The sequence below is a fragment of the Rhizophagus irregularis genome, chromosome 1, assembly GCF_026210795.1.
Source record: "Rhizophagus irregularis chromosome 1, complete sequence".
NCBI lineage: Eukaryota > Fungi > Glomeromycota > Glomeromycetes > Glomerales > Glomeraceae > Rhizophagus > Rhizophagus irregularis.
In genome coordinates, this window is record NC_089429.1 from 5,822,815 (window position 1) to 5,841,625 (window position 18,811).

The 18,811-nt window shown below is 26.3% G+C and overlaps 1 protein-coding gene across 1 annotated transcript; it reads left to right on the forward strand.

The window, feature by feature from the left end:
• Positions 1 to 17,525: 17,525 nt before the first annotated feature.
• Positions 17,526 to 18,811, forward strand: OCT59_001223 (uncharacterized protein; the record flags this gene model as incomplete). Its single annotated transcript, XM_066139406.1, has 3 exons — positions 17,526 to 17,933; positions 18,023 to 18,443; positions 18,603 to 18,811. 3 exons carry the CDS (start codon positions 17,526 to 17,528, stop codon positions 18,809 to 18,811), a joined length of 1,038 nt encoding a protein of 345 aa, XP_065988812.1.

Genomic DNA, 18,811 nt, shown 5'->3' on the forward strand with positions numbered 1-18,811 from the left:
ATATCATTTTGTGGCAAAGTTCTGGATATCATATTATAGGTAACTTTGAAGTAAACAAAATAATCTAAACCTGATTTCATAAGTTATTTAATATATTTCATCTGATAACTATAAATAAGTTCAAAATTTACTTGTCTGATTATTAATCCCTTTTTTTTCCTTTTTTTAGAATCCTTTTTTTTTTTTTTATTTTTCAACTATGAAAATATAGTGTACTTAAATTATTTTTCCTCTTTAATAGAGATATGATAAAAGAATTTTTATAATAAACCAGTTATATTATGTAAGGCACACATTATACATAATGGTTTTGTGCATAACTAACAAAGCCATATGTACTTATGTAAAATATAATGATAGTAAGAGCTGTTATGAAAGACCATATTTACTCTACTTTCAATCACATTGTGTGGAAATATAAAGCAATGTATACTGTACTACCATAACTGGAGCCTTATATATAATCTCTGAACTTGATACAGTAATAATGTTCTCACAACTCTGGACTGTTGTTGTTTAAGATTTCTTTACTCATCATATACAGTATAAATGTAAATTGAAAGAGATAGAAGTGATAGAAAGAGAAAGTATGAATGAAAGAAATATGAAATGAAAGAATAAAAAAAACAGTTAAAGAAGGATATTTTTTTTTATCCTGATGAATATGGTATTGCTATTGAACTAGCATCAAATTCTATATGGTGTTGGTTGACAAAAGCTGTACATGGTACAAGGCAAAAGTTGCCATCATCATCATTAATCATGAAGACTCTTTTTTACTACATGAACTCATCTGATGGAGAATTAGATCTCATAATATAATGTAGGAAATATGAACAATCTCTTCTAATCTAAAACCTACTTTATTTAAACATGACTAAAATTAACCAAACAAATATTTTTTTAGTCAATTTGTTTAAATATAATTTTATTGTTATAAATTTAACTAGAATCATTTATAACATAAATCATAACTTCAAAACTGGCATTCTAAATATTCTATATATAAATCAAATAACAGAGGAAAATAAATTTTATATTTTGTATATATTTAGAACCACCTGTAACTGAATGACACAACATTCAAATTCAGTTACAGGATTATTACTTCAATTGAAGAAGAAACTAGCAAGAAATAATAGACAAATATGAAAAGAGCATATCACTTTTATATACTTCACAAATTTTCATAAACTGAACACATAAATGCAGAATACACTATATTGATTGGATAGAATTATATACTTATGCTGTGAAAATAATAAAATTATCAATATACATTGATAATATCCTCATTCATATTAAGAGATTAAATAATATAATTAAACTATAATTGCAAAAATCAGAAAAAAATCAGTTAGAATATTAATAAATACAAGTATATCCGTCATCTAACTTGTAGTATTACTCTTTAAATTCTATAAGACCATCTTTATATATATATCTCTATTTTGATTGGTAAAAATGATAAAATCATCAATATTCAATCAATTAATTATACATGGTGTTAAACATTGCCAGACGGAGATAGTTAGACATCATAAACCTTCATGATGACTTATTAGATCATGTTTCAAATATGCAGGTAGTCTACTGATAAATTCATCTGCTATTTACTTAACTGATAGAAAGTTAGCACCAAGAGTCCAGTTTCTCAAAAATACCACTGAACAACAACAGCAGTATATCAATGGTGAAGAGGCCGTGATAGATATGAAAACAAAACAAAACAAGAAAGAAGCTAATATAGCTAAAGATAAAAATGAAGATTCATATTTAAATAATTTCTTATATGATAATACAACTAGAATAAATTACATTTTTCTGATTTTAAGTATTACTATTTCAATACTAATAATATGCAATTAAATTACAAATACAAAGTCAAAATTTACTGGTAAATTCATTTATTACCATTACCAACTTTCAATCATTAACTTCCTCTCCTAATCCTGGAAAAATCCTTTACTAGTGATGATTAATAAATTAAAAATCATTGAATGATTGTGATTATCCCATATTTTCTACAATTGAAAATATATGTAATGATTTGGAATCAAAAGTTGTTGAATGATTGTATATTCTCAACCATTAAAATTACAACAAATTATTATTAAAGCGTAACAATCTTTGTAGATTTTATGGACATAGTGGAAATGACTGCCCAAATTTAGATAGTTGTTTTGCAGGACATTGTTATAACTGTTGGGACTGGTCATAATTCTTCAAACTGTAAGAGAAACATAAATGAGAGATATAACTCCATCAGATTTAATTAGTGATAATTGATGAATTAGAAGTTAATATTAAGAGAAAAATTTAAATATATTTTCCCAGATTTTATTAATCCATCATAATTAGTAAAATGGAATGACTATCTTTATTAAAATACAACAATAGATTAAAAAAAGTATACCATTTTAATACAATTCATCAAGCTTTTTACAGAATTCATTTAATATTAAAATAATAATGAATTAATAGAAAATACATGAAAAAGGAAAAAAGTTAAGCTTTCAGCCAAAAGGAATGATGCAATTTCAGATTTGAATGAAAAAGTTGCTAGAATCAGGGCTTTGGAGATGGATCAGAAGTTAAATGCATGTATTTTAGAGAACAACATAATGATATTTGGATTTTATTTCAAGATATATTTATGTTACAAAAAGTGATGGACCACCTTTATTTACACAATGCAAAAACTAAGTCTTTACAAGAAGTTTTATCCCATTTTCAATTTGATAACAAATATTTGCATAAATTATTAAACAAATCAAATAATATAAATACATATATACCAACAATAATTTAAATCAACCAATTACCCAAATCACATTTTAATATAAAAGGCAATAAAAAAAAGGTTAGAAAAGAAAACAAAATAAGAGCACCAAATGGACAAGAATGGAATCATTTTATGATTTCACCACTATTTACAAACATATCAGAGAATTATTCTTTTTAACTTTAAAAAATATGTTTATGTATTTTTTTGTTAATTATGACTTGGAAAGAATGTAATTTAGCATCACTTTATATTGAAAAGAAACTTATTGTGGTTGAGACATGAAAATTTGGAACTTCACCTATAAATGTTAATCATCAATGGTTATACTCCTTCAGAACTCACTATTTCTCATCAAACATATTCAGACCTCATTAATTGTTATTTGAATTTTAGTTCATCAAAAAAAAAGTGGCAATTACAGTATACATAGTCAACATGCTACTTATTCAAACAATATTTATTCTTCATTATGGATTATATCAACTTCTACATATATTCCACATGAAATAATTATAATTTTTATTAGTTTTTTCCCTTCTATATTCCTTATATTACCATAGTGAATAAGTTTCTTATAAAATAAAGTGATTTATACAACACATTTAATCACATTTCATTACTATTAACAGAAATCAAATATGATTTAGATTATCAACTAGTAAAAACTTTAAAATATATAATATATGATTAAATTTATCAAGAATCATATATACTCAACAACTACTCAAGATCTTACAGTATTGAAACCACCAGTCATAGTGACATCTGGATTATGGGCTGGTGGTAATTACCATCATTCCTACTGTGATCTCATCCTAAAATATGCGGATCAGAGCCCTTTCATTATACTAGATATTTAGATTAATGTCAGGCTTCATCCAAGACTTATAGATACCAATTCCAGTTCATGTTCCTAATGAACCATTATTATTCCCATATATTTACAGATGGAAAAGCTGTATATTCTATTGTGAATTTCAGACATAATTCTGGAAAGAAGATATAAGGAATTATTGAATATCTATAATTAATTATTTAAAATACATGAACAAAAAGACAATATATCATTTAATTTATATAATTTAATTAATATTATATAATTATATAATTAATACTATATAATTAAATACTATTTGATTTTAATGCAATACCTGCTATAGGTATGACAAACATTATGGTAATAGGAGTGACTCTCTTTCCTTCCATATTATCCCTAACTGTTTTCTTTCATATATATATATTTCTTGATTTTCTTCTTCATTTTCTTAATTTTCTTAATGCATTTACTCATTCTATAATATTATTTCTTTCATCTTCTCTTTCTTTTTACAAACATAAAATTGACTTAATAGTTTATTTAAAAAATACTCCTAAAGATTCCCAATAGTTTAAACATTATTTACTACACATAATGCAAAAATTAGTTACTTATTAGCTAATAAAACAAATTTTTTTATAAATTTTTTAATTGATTTTATTTTATACATTTATATTTAATTTAGATGAAACAGCTTTTTTTTTAATCAAAAATAATTCTAAAAAAAAAAAATTTAAACATATGAATTTGATATGAAAAGTTTCTTATTTAAGGAATAATTTTTTAAAGAAGAGGGACTTATTTTGGTTTGCATGATACATTTTTTAAAAAATTTTTTCATCATGTTAAAAGCAAAAAAATTAAATTTGATTATCCCGACTCTTACAATGGAAATTCAAATTAAAAATACAATATAAAGATGTTAACAATGTCCTTGATAGTCAAAAAAAAACAAATTTTACAAGATTCAAAATATATATATGCACAAAATACAACTATTTATCACATATCTCAGTTTAATGGATGCATTAATGAAAAAATTACTGGAAAAGGTTCAGAAAAACTTTATGACATCATTCTTTTAAGTTTTATATGATCACCCCATATATCTCTATTTTGGTTGGATATAATCATGTACTGTGAAAATGATAAAATTATCAGTATTTTCAGGAATTGTTCAGGTCTATTACTATTCACTTAACTGTTCAAACTAGAAACCAGATAACAATATACAATTACAATCAAACTGAAAATCAGTCAAATTTGATTATTGCAAATATTATCATCTACTTTATAGAATCATTCTTTAAGTTTTATAAAACTCTCTCATTTCATGAACTCTCATGGTATAATTCACAAGTCACCACCAGAACTGTTCACATATATTCAAATCTTACCTTTTTTATTTTACTGATATACTTTAACCATTCCACTCATAGTATTAAAAAAAGACAAAAATACAAAAGACTTCTTCAAACATCCAAATATAAGTTCCAATACTTGTAGAGACTTCTTTCAAATTACAAAGGAAAGAAAATTTTATATTTTGTATATATTTAGAATCACCTGAACTGAATGACACAAGATTCAGATTCAGTTACAGGATCATTACTTAGATTGAACAAGAAACTAGCAAGAAATAATAGGCAAATATGAAAAGAGCAATTAGGTTTACTAGTGAATATCTTTTTAGAAGTTCTCAAGGGTCACTGACATCTAAAATCAAAGAAGCTATGTTCAATATGTATATGTTTTGAGAAACACAAACTCCTGTCAATAAATACAAATTCTAAAGAGTCAAAAGGCAAATTTTATATACTGAACACATGAATGCAGAATACTCTATATTGATTGGACAGAGTTATATGCTTATGCTATGAAAACAATAAACTTAGTAATATTCTTAGGAATATATTGATGATAAACTTATCCATATTTAGAGATCAAATCATAATATAATTAAACTATGATTGCAAAAATCAGAAGAATATCAGTTAGAATAAATACAAGTATATCATCTAACTTATAGTATTACTCTTTCAGTTTCTCAAAAGCACATCCATATGTCCACTGAAAAACAACACCAGCCTAACAAAGACCAAACAAAGAAAGAAACTGAACATCTATGCAACAGGGAATGCATTTCCCCTTTTTTTGAATTACTAGTTCATATATTTTCCTCCTTTTCAAATTTCTGGTTCAGATATTATCCCCATTTTCAATAAAATATTTCAAGGATGGCTACAAATCATCATACTGGCAAGAAGTGCTGATGATGCAATATTAAACTTTTTAAAGCGTGTTTATTGCTTTTTAAATGAAAATTCATATAATAGTATATTAAATAATTTCTTATATAATAATACAAACTAGAACTTATTATATTTTTCTGATTTTAAATTAGCTAATCTCAAACACTATTTCAACTTCAAAGAATTAATTCAATATACTAATAATAGAAATTAAATACAAATACATAGTTACTGGTAAATTCATTTATTACCATTACCAACTCTCAATCATTAACTTCCTCTCCTAACCTGGAAAAATCCTTTGGCCAGTCAAGTTATTAGTAATGATTGATGAATCAGAAGTTGTTGAATGATTAATATTATCTTATTTTTTTCAACAACTACAATACAACAAATTATAATAACAATTGACAGAAGTTATTTAAAATATTACAGCTAATATTAAAGTGATGCTTAAATTTATTTCCCATAAAATAGAATGGACTATCTTTATTAGAATACAACAAGGATTAAAAAAGTATATCATTTTAATACAATTCATTAAGCTTTTTTTACAATTTACACATTAATGATATAAAAATAATAATAACTTCAAACAATGGAATTTTATTGAAAGAGAATTTTAGCAACAAAAAAAACTTAAATCAACTTTGCAATTTTTTAACATATGGCAAGTTGATAGAGTGCTTATTAAATAAGCTGATAGAATTTTATCACATTTTCAATTTGATAACAATTATTTGCATAAATCACTAAACAAACAAACAAATAATATAAATACATATGTACCTGCTTTTGAAGTGACAGAACTGGTAGCAGAAATAAATAGTGAAAATAATGAAAGCAAACAAAGTGAGGAAGTCGATGAAATTGTTATTGGAGAGGAAGGGGATACAATGATAATTCAAATCAACCAATTATCCAAATAACATATTGACCCATTAAAAAAGTGTTAAAAGAGAGCAAAAATAAAATAAGAACACAAATGGATTCTTACCATGTTTCTCTCAATAAACCATAGTTTATCTCTGCTTATTCAAACAATGGTTATTCTTCATCATGGATCATATGGACATTAAGTAACTTCTATATATGCATATATTCCACATAAATAATTATAGTTTACAAAACAAATTTTATAGTTTCTTTTTCACATTTCCTCTCTATATTCCTTAGACATCATAGTGAATAATAGTGGAAAGTTTCTTAAAAAATAGAGTGATTTAAACAACACATTTAATCACATGTCATTACTATTAATAAAAATCAATGATTTAGGTTATCAAATAGTAAAAATTTTAATATAATATAATATATGATCAAATTAATCAAGAATCATACTCAACGAACTACTCACTTAAGATGTGCATAACTTTAACCTAATAGATTGTCCATTCACTTACCTCTTATCATCACAACTTTTTGAATTTCAAAACACAAATAATCCATTTCCAATAGCTAGACACATTTAATCTGATACCCAAGTGCCTAATGTTAATTTTTATAACATAATAGTTCTGAACTACAATTTTCCTGATGAAGTTTATAATGAGGATAATCAGAACATGAAAAGTGTATGATGTGGAGATGTATCACTTCTTGGCAAACTGGCTTAAATGCTCTTACAGTATTGAAGTCATTAGTCAGTGTGACATCTGGTATATGTTGGGCTGATGGTAATTACCATCATTCTTACTGTGATCTCATCCTAAAACATACGGATCAGAGCCCTTTCATTATACCAGATATTCAGATTAATGGCAGTCTTTCATTCAAGAATTAGATACCAATTCCAACTCATGATTCTAACTTAGAACCATTATTATTCCCATGTATTTACAGATGGGAAGGCTGTATGTTCTATTGTGAATTTCAGACATGATTCTGAAAAGAAGATATAAGGAATTATTGAATATCTATAATTAAATATTTAAAAATACATGAACAGAAAAGACAATATATTATTTAATTTTATAATTTAAAAAAAAATTGTTACAAATAAAAAATATGTATTAAAATAATAATATTAAAATTAATATTGCATAATTATATAATTTAATTAATATCATATAATTATATGTGGGTTCCATGGTCACCTGATAAAGAAAATACACCAATCAGCAAATATTGCACAATCTGAGGAACCAATTATTATTTCCCTCAATGCAAAAGCCACACCTTTTACTCCTAGAGGAAAGAACAGGCGAGTTTCTTATGCAGAGATAGTTAGGGGCGTGCCAGAAATCAGCTGATTTCTCTCAATTAGTAGCCTTATTTGAAAAATCTGTATATCCTTCACAGGATGAATACAGATTGGCGACTGAAAAGTATTTAAAAGATGAAAACCCGAAGGGCCAACAGCAACAGCTCCAATAACAACAACAACCCAGGAAGTTCAACCTTCGTTCCAGCTAGTCTCTGAGCTGAATGAAGCAAAAAAGTGGTGGAAAAATACTAACTTATGATGAAATTAGAAGTAGGGCTGCGCAGTCGGCTAAGAATGATACGTTTTTAAATAATATCTACCTAATGAGTCAAATTGACCACTCGACAGTGCACACGCGGGGTACAATTATGTATGATGAGTGGTTTGTGATTTAATATTATTAGAGTAGTCAAAGACATCTTCCAAATTTGCATCTTCACAAAAGATACCCATACAGTATCTTTTTCTAGATACCTACTGGTGAATTCTATAGATTTCTTTGATCATTATGATTTTTATTTGAGATTGTTACACGGTGGTGGTCTCTAAATGAAGACAGACGTAAAATATGTACATACACATATTTATATACACGTATGACATTGCCGGAAAAAAAAAGAAAATGAATAAAATTAATTGACTGGCAGAAAAGAAAAAGGATTAATTGTTAAATTTTTATTATTTTTTTTTATTTTTACTTCTACTTTATATATTTCTTTTTCTTTTATTTTTTTTATTTTTTTATTATATTTCAATTAATAAAATATTTGAACTATTGATTTTGATACAATGCCTGCTATAGCGGTATAAACATTATGGTAACAGGGGTGACTACATAAACAGTTAAGAACATAGATGGAAAGTCAGTTCTTGACTTTTGATAGAAGGAAATCTGAAGGAAAAAAAACTGAAAGATTTTTGTTAGAAATGAGACACAATGCAAACATTAGTTACTAAGCTAATAAAACAAATTTTTTTGTAAATTTTTTAAAAATATGGTTTTTATTTTTGTAAAAAGAAACCTGATTTTATTTTATACATTTATTTATATTTATTTAGATGAAACAGCTTTTTTTTTAATTAAAAATAATGTATATGTTTATTTCAAATTTTAAACATATGAATTTAGGGAATAGTTTTTTAAGGGGGAGAGAATTATTTTTTGGCTTGTACATTACTACATTTTTTTTTTAAAAAAAAAAACAATTAAAAGAATATTTTAATTGATGTAAGAAATTTTTTCTTTAATTTAATTGTAAAAATAGTAATTTTTTGAAGATTCAAAAGATAATGGGCTTCAAAAATTCAATTTAAAGATTCAATTCTTTTATTAAAATTTTTTTTTAATTTGATAAAAGATATCTAAATTTTTTTTTTTGATAATATAATAAAGTGACTTGTTTATTATTTTGAGAATTTTTTTTATTGAGCTACAAAATATTTGTTATATATATTTTATATTTGTATTATATTGTCCAACTCATTTATTTATGTATTATTATTTAACAAACGAAAAAAAGATTTTTTTTTTATCCCGTACAGCTGGTGCAACACGCCCATCAAAGCTAATTTGATATCGTTTACAGGCGAATCTAAGGGACTAAGAAAAAAAAATTTAAGTTGCTTTCTTATTTTTATTTTTATTTTTTTAAAAAAAGAAAACAATTAATAGTAATTGATTAATGTTAAAGAAAAGGAGGAAAAAAAGTGAATAAAATCAAAAAATAAAAAAAAATAAAACTATTAGTAATCAAAAAAAAAAAATGAGGATGGGGAAAAAATCATAACTATCTACCGGAATCTGCATTATTTTAAAATTTCTCAATCTACATTTTTCAACGAAAAAAAAATTAATTATAATATATCATGTACGAAAGAAATTTGAAATATCAACATAAAACGGCACATACATTTTTTATTTATGAGTTCCCAGTTAAAAGATGAAAAGAAAAAATTGAAAAAAAAATTAACTAAAAAATATATTTTTGCTTTGAAACATACCTACCAAAAGTCTAAAGAAGTTAATTGAAGCTTGATAACTAAAAAAAAAACTAAACAAAAAAAAATTCCCCCAAAGTAAAAGGAATCAAACCTAATATCTATAGATAGCATATGAACTGATTGATGAATGATTGATAACCGATTGGTTGCCAATTGTTACTGTAAAATCAAAATGATTATGATAGAATAATCGAAATTTTGGTCATTTTTTAATGTCTTTAAATAGAACGAACAATTTTTAAAAATACCAGAATTTTACGAGAGAATGATTATTAATTTTTATATTATCTTATTTTGCCATAGAATGATTGGATATAAATTTACCGATCAAATGGCAATTCGCAGGTGATCTTATTAAAAAATAAAAAAGTATAAGACTTTTGATATGATGAGTTGTGGGTGAACCTTGGTGTCAAATTCAACATTAAGAAACGAACAGAGCGAACAAATTTTAATGTTAACGTTAAAAATAAAATTTGTGCTCGCCAGGTATTCCTTTTGGATGACGATCATCATTTAGTCATGCTTACATAACTACATAACCCAATTTTCCATTGTCTCAAAATCTTTCCTTTTTTAATGTTTTAATGCCATTGTACCCATCTAACAACTAATCTTTTTTGTTTTCAATAAATAATTTAAAATAAATTTATAATCATTCGCAATTATTTTGATAAAAAAAAAATATTATAATAACTAAACGAAATTCTTACGAGCATATTGTAGAATTCATGCATAAATTTTATAAATAAAGTTTATTGCGTTAACAATTTAATCCGAGTCAAGCTTGGCGGGGCTCGAGTCACTCGAGCTCTACTCGAGCGTCTTTTATCATATTTGTCGTATTTATTCTACTCGATTAAATACTTTAATAGGAAAATTTGCCCTTAACAAATAGAATTGTTTTATTTATAATATTCATTTAACTATATTTTTGTTCAATAATAAAATTTACCGTTAAGTAATTTAACCTTAAACTTACATTTGTTAACTTTTTTGTAATGCTGATTCTTGGCAATTAGGCTGTAATGCAGTGAAACACGTCAACTTATCACCCGCGCTTATTGATATATTAATGAATTTTCAATATTTTTATATTAGGTCTTTGATGAAATGACAGATTCTACTCATAAAAAACATCATAGTAATATTTTTAACATATTTTTTGTATGAATTCTTTGTACAAGTATAGTTTTTATTATTATTATTTATAATATATATTTAAAGATTGATGGTTCATCAAATTTTATCCACAAAAATCACTATAGTAACATTTTAAATATGTGTTTTATATGAATTTTTTGTATTAGTATAATTTATTATGATTATTGTAAATATAATCCTAATACAAAAATAAGTCTGTTGAAGGAAATCCACCACGGACTACTGGGAGAAGGAGACGAGGAAGAAGTAATTTTATTTGCCAAAGGGAGGAAACAAAAGTTGCGAAGTTTTTGCACTTCTAGTGCCAGTTTGATGGCCCGCGTTTAATTCCATCTTCTATGAGATTTTCCTCCGTCAGCAGGTGGGAAAGACAAAGTCATCAATTTTTGTATGTGCAGGAAAATCCTCCTTATCAAGAAATAAGTTTTTCTCTTTTAAAAAGAGATCTTTGGTATAAGACATTTTTAATAGTTTTAAGTTATGCAATAACTAATTGACTGAAGCTCATCTTACCTGTTAAAAAACTTGGTATTTAAGAAGTATGAAAGAAGAAGCATGTATCATCAAGGGAGAAAACATACATTTTATCTCGTATAAAACCCTTGACATTGAACATATATTTATGTTACCATCACGTGACTGCGACGCAAACCCCTGCAATATTAAGGAATAACGTGGGATAATTATCAAAATCAACATAATAATTATTGTTCGTCAAATAATTAAAATAATATATAAGAATTTAAGATATCCGCTTTAGAAGCCTATGACTCAAAACCCAGTCCAGCAAATATTAATCTAAAGTTTGGGCCGAGGTTAACGTTATTAATTCTGGTCGGATTTTCTAGTTATTCTGATCAAAATTTGACCGTGGATTTTACGAAAAAAAAGCATATTTTATAATTAATTTCCTTCAAAAATCGTGATTATAAACGAGATATAAATATAATTTTATTTGTATCCATTTAAATCATTAATATTATGTATTTTTATATTCACTTTATATGGTACCTTTGCGACTTCAGTTTGGGATATTTTAAATCAAATGTACTATATATGAAAGAAACCTGCGTATAAAGTTTCAAAATTAATAACAAAAGTCACATCGAATAAAGGGTTTGACACATTCCGAGATACTAATAAAACGAATAATTCTTGACGTTCGACCTTTTAATATTTTCACATGTTATAAAAAAAAAGACTTATGCAAACAATGATCTTTCACACTGACGACAAAACATTTTAAAATACAATTAGGGATTTTTGTTGTTTCGAATTTTTTATATTTCGTTTATTATCCTAGCTGTTACGTTTTCACGTTTTAATATCCTTCATAAGTACGAACGGGTTTAACGGGTTTAATATCGATATCGAATTATAACGGAAACGGAATCGTAGCGGTTGATCACGAATTCGAAGAATAAAAAGAAATGAATATTGAATATTGCTATATAATGAATAAATTGACACTTTCTATATACATAAAATATTTGATAAAAAAAATTATTTACATAAATTAAATATATACAATGCAAAATAAATTAAATGAAAATTGAAAAAGTGAACTGGATATTAAATAAAATAATTAAAATAATTAGTAAAATTTTTTTTTAAAAAAAAAATAAAACGAATATTATAATATAAATATGATATTTACGTATATGCAGTGTGAGTTTATATACAAAGTGGAAAAAATCGAAAGAATACGATAAAAAACAATTGGTTAAAAATCGATAAAGGAAAGTGTGCGGCGGAAATCACGAATTCAAATCTTAAATTTTTAAAATCTTAAAGAAAGCTGAAATCTAAATAGACTTAAAAATTTATATTTGATTTAATTAAAAAATAATTTATTTAGCACGAAATTAAATAATTTAATTTAACTAACCATGCAACAAACCTTTTCTTAAATCTTAATTGCTTAAATGTTCTTATAAACTTATGGTTGGCATATGGAAAACATATACAACTTGCAATCAAATAAATTATAGCTGCTTTTTATATTTAATCTGGACTCATGCGCAGTTTTAGGGATACATATTAAATAATATAATGTTAAATGAGGCATCATGGGGTGTCACATAAATAATAACGCGATGGAAGGTTCCGCGCCTTTATTATTATAACTCATTGAAGATTATTTATTTATAAACATAAATAAATAAATTATTTAATAAAAGTAATAAAAGCTGATTAATATAATACTGTATAAGTTTAGTCTATAATGTCTGATGACACAAAAACCGAAATGGCCGTTTCAATGTATAAATAAAATGATAATTCAGGATATTTGTTTCAAAAATAATTTATTTATTTTCAATACTCGGTATTCACTCATTAGGATAATCTATCAAATCGATTTTACGAACGTTCTCAATAAAAATGAAAAAATTCCATCATTCTTTTATTCTTTTGTACTGTAGAATCTTTATAGTGAACGGTTTTTATTGTAATTTTTCACATTAAGGAATTTTGTTATGATCGTATGATCCGATGTCGGTTCCCTGACTCTGCAGTATCACCTTATTAATGCTTCCATTTGGAAATGTATTTGCGGTACTTAGTATGTTCTGTATAATATTAAATCTTTTATCTACTCAAAAACCATCTTTGCAAAATAAATTAATGATCGGCTAATCTAGTCATAATTATCTCTTTGATTTTATTGGTCTCCTTAAACAATAGCTCATGTGAATTGCAAATCCTAATAACTCGGAGGATAATTTTTCCGTCCGAATGTTTTGAACTTAAAATTTTTGTACCAATAAAATTCTAAAGTCCGATAAGTCCGATCAACGTATCTACTATTTTATTTTAAAACTGCCAGATCAAAGTTTGAGGCTTCCACCCCTATCATCATCTATTGGCCCTTCTCTAATTAATAATATATTCCTTTATATGATAATATACAACAATGTATATTTATGTATATTATTAAGAGTGATTTATATCTTCTTAAAAAGTAAAAAATGGAGACATCTTTGTTACGGAAATTTTAATGGAATTGACCGACCATTACAAGAGACAAACTAACTAAATCGATAAAAAATTAAATTTGATAAAGTTCGATTGGATGACTCAGATTTTTTTCAATACGAAATTTAATCAGATCGCTTTTTAAGATCAATCACATATGGCATAAAGCCACATCGCTATTAGATTAGACAATCTCTTCGAGTAATTTTTTTCTATTATCATATTTATCTTTCTCCGCCTCTTCGTTATTATTAAGCCACGTAATTGGCTTTTCTATTGTGTTTTCAAATTTATCCTTCATATTATCAATGTACTAAATCCAAATATATAATATAAGGATGAAAATTTATAAATATGATCAAACAGAGAAACTTACGCGAACTATGCTATGTAAATTATGCGCGTATTTTTTAAAGCCATTTCGTATTTGCATTTTTTATCTTTCTACACGATATTTCTTAGCTTCGGCAACTGTCAGAAATTATAACAATATATTATTTATTATATTCAGAAATAAATATTTAAGTTTCATTACGTACCAATGAGCTTCTATTAGCGATGGTACATTTCGAATTTTGAGACTTTTTTATAGGTAGCGTGTAATTACCCTTAACAAGCGGAGTCATGACACCACCAGAATTCTCGATACCGATAACATAAAATCTCGAGACTTTTTTGAGTTATAATTAGATGAAATAGCGGTCTCCACAGTATCATCAGAAGCTGCTGTTTTTTTTTGAGATTAATTGTTTTGTTTAATTCTTTCCCAAAGTTCAGATAATTAATTACAGGAGTGCATGTTGAGCTACCAACCAAAGAAATTTCATAAAATTGACTTTTTAATTTTAGCATCTCAAAGTACTTTTTTAATGTTTTAATGCGGATTGGAAAAAAATCTTGATTTAATTCATCGAATTTGATACGTGTTAAAGAAGTAGATTAGTCGATACAATCGAGAAGGGAAACAACTTCAATGAGAACTTGAACCGATGAAAATGTACATTTTGATTTTGCACGTCCGTAATGAGATTTAAAACAACAAAGAGTACGTAAGATTTTTCTTAAATTTGCCTTGAAATCTTGTACGTAATTACTTATAAGACGATTATCGAAGTCCATCATCAAGATGATCGTTCTCGGGTAGCGGCTTCTATTTCAAAAAAATTCTTCATCAAAGTTTAAGTTACTGCAACAGAAACCAAAGATAAGAACATTTCGTTCTCCAGTAGCTTTCATGATCGTCCCGTTAGCAATAGCAGTCGTAGTTGGGAAATTAATTCACGAATCGTTATAGCTTGATATTGAGAAATATTAAGATGTGTTGATAAAGTAATCACAACACTTTTAATTTGTCTGCCAAGGCAATCTTCTAGGATTTCTCTCATTTTTCCAGTAACATAAATGCAATTTCTTTCGTCTTTGAGAACATGGTACGATTATATAATCTTTCATTCTTAAAGTGCTCATATGATAATATTTGTATAAAAAAAAATAATAATTTCTCGATTATTAAATTTTTCAATAGATATAACTCTTTCTTTTTCAACTTGATTAAACCATTTCAGATTGGACGTCAAAATTGTAGAAACTACGGTCAATAAGACGGTCACCAATAAGAATTACTGAATTAGTGAAAGCAATATATGATGGTGTTGTACGATAATTGTAGTCGTTAATAATACCGACATAAATTTAATTAGAATGTATAATAATATACTGTATATACCAGCATATTTATTTTTATATTTAATATATTAAATTTTCTTCAAAAGTTGAACAAAAATTATTGACAATGGTGTGATTCTGTATTAAAAAAATTATTCCTGAATTTCTCACAAAGTAATTTAATATATATATATATTATTATAAGTTTCTTACGCTTTTAATTATTTCTTTTTGTAAATGTCCATAAAAAAAAATCATATTAATATAAATAATGCATTGTAAATTTTTATATTAAAAAAAAAAAAAAAAAATTCTTATTCTACACTTAAAACATGAACAATTACGGAGATAAGGAAAGATTTGTTCCGCATAACATTATTGATTTTACCTAAATTGTATATCTGATTTTGAAATCACAACTTAATAAACTATTCCTTTTTGGATTCCGCCAAAGATCATGATAATGCAGGCCAAAAATTGATCCTAATGCAGGCCGGAATTTTTAAATCGCGATTACCCTTTTCGCTTTTTAACAGCGAAGGGTAATGAAATTCCATAAGTATGTTCTAGGCATATAAAAGGAATTACGCAAGCTATAAAAAGGGAACAATAGGATCGTCGAAATAATACTATATATAATTCGATAGAATAACAAACCTGCAAGAAAACACAAAGATAAGGATCAAAAGACCCATTTTTGTGCCGTTATTGTAAATATATTAATAATTTTTTAAATCAGATTATAGAATTAATTAATTTTAATAGTATAATATATTTAAAACACGTCATACATAATTTTAATAATTTTAAAATTTTTTTCTCACACACAAAAAAAAAAAAAAAGAATCATGAGGATTTTAAACAAAAGAAAGTAGTTTTTTTTTACCAGATCAAAATAATAATTATTTATTTATTTTAAAAAATATATTACGTTCGGAAATTCCAACAAATGCATGTTGGCGTTTTTTTAAAGATAGGTCATCTGTCATCTTTTGTGGAATAAATGAAGTTTTTTTTTTTAAAAAAAAAAAAAAAAAAAGTGGTCGTCAAAGAAATGGCCAATAAGAACAAATTTAGATAATTTTTTTTTTTTATCTTTCAAAAAAAAAACACAATTAATATTTATTTTTATTTTATTAAAAGAAAAAAGAATTTTAGAAGCTTATATCATCTATAATCAAAAACCTCTAAAAGTTCACTTTGAACTTTTACGTTCTAATTGCTACCATATTGTTGTCGCACAGATCTGCATACAATCAGCTATTGTGAATCCACTAAATCCACTCATTATTATTAATTTGGTCTAGATAAGGGGTTTGTTTAAGATAATAAAATAATGTAACTTCTAATATATTCAATGGATTCTTTATTCCGTAAGAAATTAAAATATGTCCTTTGAAACAAGCCTAAAAACAAAAACCATCAACGTTTTATTTTAAGGATCGATAAGATGAAATCATATGTTCCACATAAATTATACAATAAAATTACAATCTAATGAAATTATTGGTTTTTGTTTCGATATATGTACCATATGTACATAAAATAATATTTAAATATCTCACATCCCGTTCAAAATGTTCATAACAAGATAATTTCTTTTTATAATATTTTTTTTTTACATATATCTTTTCTTGCACCCACTCTCACTTTATAATGTCGACCACGTTTAGCATTCCTAGTAATTTTGCAACATGTCCAAACTGTGAAAAAACATGTACTTCAATTCTCTGGTGTGTTAATTGCGACATTGCATATTTGGTAGAAAATTTCAAAAATTGGTCTAGCGGCGATCCAAAATTAGATGACTTTATTAGACATACACAAAAGACTGCGAAAGAAACTATGGACTTTCTTGAATGGATCGATTTCTCTCAATTTGACCTTATAAAGTATACTGGAAAAGAAGGATCTTTTTCTACTATATACACCGCTTTGTGGATGGAAGGTCCATTTTGGAACTGGGATGAAGCTGCAAGTATATGGTCCCGTGGTGGTCCGACAAAGGTTATACTTAAACGTTTAAATGATTCAAGGGAACTAAGCGATCAGTTCATTAATCAAGTAGGTGTTTAAATTTTTGCTATTAGCCTAGCTTATTTATTTTATTAACAAAGATTTTAATATTTTTTTTTTTTTAAAAAAAAAAAAAGCTTTATGATTATTCCAAGTGTTTAAATAACAATACACTTGCAGATTGCTTCGGTGTAACTAGAGATAACACATCGAATATTATGTTCGTCTTCAGATATTATAATAAAGGAAATATATATTCCTTCCTCGATTCTTGTAATGAATTACTCTGTTGGAGAGATACTGTCGATCTCTTATGGTCAATCGCGTCAGGGATACATAAAATTCATGAACAGGGTCTCATGCATGGTCATTTACACGGAGGTAATATTTTAGTTGAATCCGAAAGAGATATAATGGACGCAAGGGTATCTGACACCGGTTTACACGGACCACCATTTAACACAAATTCAGAAGGTATCTATGGGGTCGTCCCATTTGTCGATCCTGAAATTTTTAAAGGAAGTGAACCAACTCAAGCTTCCGATATTTATAGCTTCGGTATGATCATGTGGACAATATCTGCTGGTGAACGTCCTTATCATGATAGGCCACATGATCGTTCATTAATAAATGACATAGTTGCCGGGTTAAGACCAAAACCTGCCGAAGGAACCCCCACTCTTTATATTCAATTAATGGAAAAATGTTTAAATGCAGACCCACTCAAGAGACCATCAGCATTGGATTTATATATTTTATTTGAAAAATGGGTGGTTGCTATTTGTGATGATCCCGAACCATCTGAAATATCAGATCAATTTGATCGAGCAGAAATCGCCAAATTTAGTGATTTTAAGAATTATGGATTAATTCCATTATCACATAAAGGCGCAATCTACCACAGTAGAAATCTAAACTTAATTTAA